Raw genomic sequence first — 6,391 nt, 5'->3', positions numbered from 1 at the left:
GTATGTAAGTGTCAAGGGCATCCCATGCAGGGGTACCTCAAGCAAGGACTTTTGTGTGTGGGGTGTGGATACGTTGGTCTTTCATTTGCGCTGTGCGTGGTGTGAGAGTCGTCATCATTTGCAATGGTATCTCTCTCAGGGGGTGCCAGCCGCATGCCAGACCAAGGTCAGAGGTGCAGATGTCCTTCCGCCTTATGTATTGAGACAAAGGAGCTCTTATCCCTAATGTTAGTCTGACTACTGCTTGCATTCCGGAAATGTGATGTGGCTTTCATGCTGGAATTGAGGGTAGGCTTAGGCTCATGGTGCACCAATAGCGATACACACACAACAGTTGGCATGTATGAGCCCGAAGCCCGAGAGGACTTGCGCTCCTTGTACAGTCTTTCTCTCTCTCTCCCTCTCTCTCGCCCTCTTTTCTCTCTCTCTCTTTCTCTCTCTCTCTCTCTCTCTCTTTCTCTCTCCCTCTCTTCCTTTCACTCTCTCTCTCTCTCTCCCTTGCTTGCTTTCTCTCTTTCTCTCTCTCTCTCTCTCTCTCTCCTTTGATGAGTGCATGACACACCTTCTTGTCTTGAATTTTTTCCAGGCTGTGACTTACAGATTGTCCTGTGAAGACTCGCCATGACTCTTCCAAATAGTTGTTTTGAGTTAAATTTGAATGAAATATTTTGTTTGGAATTTCAATGATGAATGAATGATTCTCCATTTTCTGACCACACATGAATGTTAATTGTTGTAATTGTGCGACCTCAGGCAAATTGTTTTGTTCAGGATTTCGTAAAGTTGATGTGAAGTATCTTTGTCCAGGGTGGAGGGGGAGGGGGTGCCTGGGGTAGGGCCCGGAGGGGGGGTGGGCGCTGTGGGTGGTGGCGGTGGGTGTTGTGGCCCTCTTGGGTGTCCGAGCTGCATGATCAGTGGCTCCATGGCATCTGTTGTTCTTCAGGTGTGGCTCTGGGCTGGGCTCCCTTTGATGGTGCAGGTTGTCGTCTGACTTCACACCAGGTAGGAGCTGGTGTTAAAACCCTGCTGCTAACGCATCTTATTGCATGTTTTGTGATCTTATCGACGATCTGGTTGGTCATTGAGAATGTTGCGAAAGGGTGTTGTCGCGGCTTTTTGCATGGGAACGCCTACTCTGCATCTCATTAGAGTTAGTTGCCGGTGTCATCTGTGGCGATGTTTTTTGCGGCTGGTATCGCAGGTAAACTGGTGCTATCGGCTGTTAGCACCAGCTTGTGAATAGGGCGATATATTTATCACCATTTTGGCTGAGATAAAGTACCACTAACTCAGCGGTAAGTCCTTTAGAATAGTCCCCGCAGTTACATTACCAACAATTATTTCTAAGGTAAGTGAGTTTCAATTAAACCAATTAAACCATTCAGTGTATAATGAGGTAGTCACAGTCAAAATTCAGAAAAGTAATTGCTATTTCCATGTTTATTCACTAGGAAATATGAGTCACAACAGGGACTAATATTTTTTTTGTTTACAGCATTTTGAATTCCATAGTCATGTTACAAAATAAAAAGTGTTTCTTCACATTTCACAAAACATGTATTCAGTGTCTGTTTCATTGTTTACTGGGAGTGCTCTAGATGAGTTGGCAACATATCCACTTCTAAATTAGCCGCCTGCCTGTGAACGCCTGGCTCTTATGACCTCAGACATACTACTCTGGGCTAGAAGCCTCCTCTCTCTCCAGAGCAGAGATAGCCTGACAAGTAGAACGTGTTTACATACTTTGTATACAAATCAAGACATGATCTAATCTGCCCTAAACATTTTGCTATATGTTTGCAACAGTGGGGTATTTCTTGCAGAATATGTATGGTGCAACAACTGAGTACACCCATTTTTTAAATATTTTTTTTCAAAATGTTGCATTTCAAATACATGTTTGTGTCTTTTATTTTGTTGCTGTTTCTCCTTAAAAATAGAATCGCGTAATGACTTCATTGTTTCATTTAAATTGTCAATACTATATATCCTAGCAGACATGCATTCATTCATGTTTCTAGCAAGCATGCTAATGGCATCAATTGTTTGTCCATTTGGACAAATTCTGGTCTAGATAGTGTGGTACCATCATCATAGGGTCTGGTTGGAAGTTGGAAGAGGTAAGAATCTTTGACTTCTTAATCTCTGGATAAAAAAGTTTGTTCTGCACCGTGTAGTTGCCCGTGTAGTTGCCCGTGCACTTTGAGTAAATCTAGTGGTGTGTCTTCTTGTAGGCAATGTTGTTTCACATAGTTTTGCTGATGATGTGATGTCCATCGCTTGAAGCGTATCATTGTTTTTAGACTCCTAATCCTCTTCATTATCCACATTGTGAGTATCCTGTTCCTCTGCAATGTTGTCTTCTATCTATGTATGTAAAATGTAAAATATGTTCCATTAAAATGTATTTGCATTAGGATGACTGATAACAGCATATGATGACGTGAAAGCCTCTTAAACCTTTGATGCAATAATTTTTCTTTTTTCTTTCCAGGATCATGGTACACGGTCTTAAAGATTCAAGTTATTCAAGTTATTCTGTTTAGTACAGTCAATAGACTGTGCTTTCTTTTTCTTTAAAAAAAAAAAATATTTTTATTTAACATTTGCCTCATTATGTTCAATACATTACAGCGCATACATTTGTTCCTTAAGTTCCGTAACAAATATTGCTTTAAAAGAATAACATATAAGGAACTACATGACAGTTTACATTTGAGTGTCTGATAACCACATTTTAGTAAAGTCTTGCCCTGGTCAACATACATGTTTACATTCCACACTGAGATCTCAAGTGCTTTCTTTTTCACTCCTAAAATCTGAAAGACATTGATTGGACTGTAAATCTCATAATAAAATGTGTTGAACATAACAAATGTTAATGCATTGACCTACAAAATGAGCCCAACTCAAATGTAATCTGTTTCGACAAAATTAAATGACTTTATAGTAACAATATTTCAGGTTTCAATATTACCGTCTTGATTTAAAAATAAAATCTCATTAGTAACCTGTGTGCAGAGGACGAGGTTCTGAGATGTCATTGGGGCATATTATCAAGAAACGGCGTTAAGATTATCGCCGCTTTAGCGGCAGAAAACTGCAGCTAAAGCGGTTATAATGGGCTTGATAATATGCCCTTGAGAATTCCCATAGAAGCCCATGTTGTGATGTCAACATGGGCTTCTATTGGAATTCCATAGAGCATATTATCAAGCCCATTATCACCGCTTTAGCTGCAGTTTTCTGCCGCTAAAGCGGCGATAATTTTAACTCCGTGCTTGATAATATGCCCCTTAGTTTCTTAGCGCAGATATACGCCTCCATAGTGAGGGTGCTCTCAATGACCTCAGCCATTGTTGTCGTTGGTGGCCAGGTAGAAGGTCACCCTCCCGTGTCAGCAGCATCCTTCATCCTGCTGGCCAGCTTTTCCTTCATACAAGAGCGAAGGTCGCGCCCCCGTTTCTAAATTTCAGGAATACTTCGTGTTGTACCCCTACAGCATTCATCCTTTCTTTGATACAGCTCCAAATTAATTTTTGGGTTGATTCAGGGATAGTTACGGAAGCTTTTTAAAAAGCTGGGAATTATTTGCTACGCACTCCTCCACCAGTATAGCAATCTCATCATCAGAGAACTTTTGCTTTTTGGAACAGTCCTCTGCCTGGCTTTTCCTGGGTTATCATTTTGGCACTAAGAGGTAGCTGGGTGTCCAAACAGTTCAGGACCACGAGCGCTAGTGCTTCAGAATGGCAGCGCAACAATGTATTTCCTGATTGTCACGCCCTGACAAGCAGCTCGGACACCCCCCCCCTCCGGTTGGGAGGGAGGGTCCTAGTTGGAAGCCAACAACTCCCGTCTCACCGCTGCCGCTTTTGTTACAGGGGGGCGATATTGCACCTGTGCGGCAAAACCTGCCCCCGGTTACAAAAACGGCCCCAGTGGACCAAAACCAGCCCCAACCCTGGTGGCCCACCGGGGAAATGCCCAGTGCCAGCTACGTCCAGTCCGGCCCTGCTGATTGTGATCAGTATGTCTGGGCAACGTTTGTATTTTCCGAACATGAACAAATCGCTTTTGGTGAATCAGTATTTTAAGGAAGTGAATCCTAAGGAATTATAGCAGGAACATTTACACAATAGTACATTTGCCATTGCCGAATTGCAAAATGCAATTTCTTTAGAATCTGAAATTATGATGTGGTAAAAAATACTCACCTGGCCCTATATGAGTTTTTTAAAGCTACAAGTGTGCAACAATGACATCTTATCTGCAGAAAGCAGTTGAAGAACGAAGTTAGGTTCTGCAGTGGTGAATGGTCCCCTATGTCAAGAGCAATTAAGCTTTCATTACTTTCAAATTAAAACGTCCTTTTAATATCGTCTCTTTTAATAAAAAAACGGCAAAACAATTATCTCAAAACTGCCCTTGATATTCGTATGAAATTATGAAAGACTTCACAAGGACTTGGGAGTTGGAGCATGTGTGGAGTCCTGTGTCCAAACAGATCCGCCGGAAAGGTAGCCCTGACAGTTAATGTGCCTGCTGCACCCCTCACTGTACACCCTGAAGGACACAAGTTTGCATTTTGGCTGAGTTATAAGCACTCTCTTCTTTCGACAACATGTTTGAGGCACCAGTCACTGGACTCTCCTGCTATCTTGTTTGTATGTTTGTGCTTTAAAAAATTACTACTATTTGCTCATTGCCGGTGTCTACTAAATGCACACATCTACCTTACTAGGGATATATCTTTCTGCACCTCATTGGGAAAAAGCCCCACCTTTGAGGTGGGAAACTCTAAATTAGATGAGTTATCCATCCTACATCAATGTGGTAGGGGTACTTGTCCTGCCATTTCGGCTGACTGGTGGGGCCTCCTGCCATCCACTTGCCCAGTCCAGATCTTATTTTACATCTTTTATTTTATTTGTTTCACAGCACTATGGTTGGAAACAAATTTGGAGTGCACATGTCTGTTACTGAGTGTAACACGCGATGAAGGGGTCCCCCTGCAGAAGGCAGTGAGAGGTACCCTCTGTAGAAATGTGAGTAAGATTACTTCAGCTAATCTGGAACAGGCACTAAAACTCTCCACAGCCAGGCATGTTGACACCTATGGTTATTCTGCAGAAGGCTTCCAAGCCTGGGTCTCCAACACCTTGGATAGCATAGCCCTCTTAAGATAAAAACAGTTACCAGAAGGAAACTGTGCACACCCTGGTTCTCTGCTGAACTTATGGGTCTTAGACAGGAATGTCGCAGACAAAAGCAGAAATGGAAGTCTACTTTAGGCCCTGGAGAAAAGGAGAAGCATACAACCCTTTCGCTGCGTTAAAAGCTCGCCATCAAATCGACTCAGGTGGCCATTTTCACAGAAAAACTTGGGGGCTGCTAATGACTCTCCTAAGCTACTTTTAGTAGTAAAAGATCTGTCCACCCCCTTCCCTGGGCTTGGTGAACTCATCTCAAAACTTCTGTAACAGAATGACACTCTAATTTTGGGAGAAAATTCTGAATAGGTATTCAGACTTTGATCGACCGATGGAGAGTGAGTCCCTGCACAAAGTTGCTATCTTGTGCCCCCAGCTCAATCTGCTCACTGAATTCCCCCTCATCTCTTTGCATCAAACCAAAAATGTGTTGTTGAGCCTAAAATCTGGATCTCCATCTGATCATTGCTCTCCTAAAATACTCCAACTGGCTCCAGAATCTATTGCCGAGTCCTTGCAGAATGTATTTACCCTCACGCTGCAATCAGTTTTTTCCATCCCATGGAAGGGATCGATCGTCACCCCGCTACTTAAAAAACTGAATGCAAACCCTGAGGATCTGAAAACTTCCGTCCTATTTCCTTGCTACAGGCACCGGCCAAGATACTTTAAAAGTTTGTTAACTAGGAACTGGTTAAATGTATTGAGGCTCATGATATCCTTGATCCCTCGCAAAACAGTTCCAAGAGCAGCCACAGTACAGCATCTGCCCTTTTTGTGGCTGCAGACAGCACCCACCGCTTGGTTGATTGGGAGTTGGGGGTGGGGTGATCATTGTCGTGATGCTGGATATTACTGCAGCATTCAATCGGTGTTGGTGGGTGAGGTTTTAAGTTCCTCCACCCTTTCCTTGCCAATGGAGTACAAACTATTAGTTGCAGGGGTTTCAAGGTGGAAGCTTTTAGTCTTCCTTGTGGAGTCCCTCAAGGCTCGTCCTTGAGTCTGACTGTTTTCAATGTGTATGTTGGTCCATTGGCAGAATTGTTGCGCTCTTTCAAGTTCCAGCCACTGTCGTACGCAGATGACACCCAGGTCATTGTGTCTATTTCCAACGACCTGACTTCTGTAGCCAAGAGGTTCAAACATTGCATGTCTAGCATTAGTAGGTGGATGAAAGA

At 43.0% G+C, this 6,391-nt stretch overlaps 1 protein-coding gene across 1 annotated transcript in view; it reads right to left on the bottom strand.

The window, feature by feature from the left end:
- Positions 1 to 2,229: 2,229 nt before the first annotated feature.
- Positions 2,230 to 6,391, bottom strand: part of LOC146858446 (double C2-like domain-containing protein beta) — a 142,279-nt gene continuing 138,117 nt past the window's right edge. The window contains exon 2 of the mRNA XM_085649369.1: positions 2,230 to 2,367. Coding sequence (XP_085505495.1) covers positions 2,321 to 2,367 — 47 coding nt within the window. The 3' untranslated portion in view covers positions 2,230 to 2,320. The remainder of the gene's footprint in view (positions 2,368 to 6,391) is intronic.

This window comes from Triturus cristatus, chromosome 3_2 (assembly GCF_964204655.1).
Source record: "Triturus cristatus chromosome 3_2, aTriCri1.1, whole genome shotgun sequence".
Classification (NCBI taxonomy): domain Eukaryota; kingdom Metazoa; phylum Chordata; class Amphibia; order Caudata; family Salamandridae; genus Triturus; species Triturus cristatus.
Note: the sequence above shows the minus strand (reverse complement) of the source record. Positions and strands in the feature narration are given on the sequence as shown.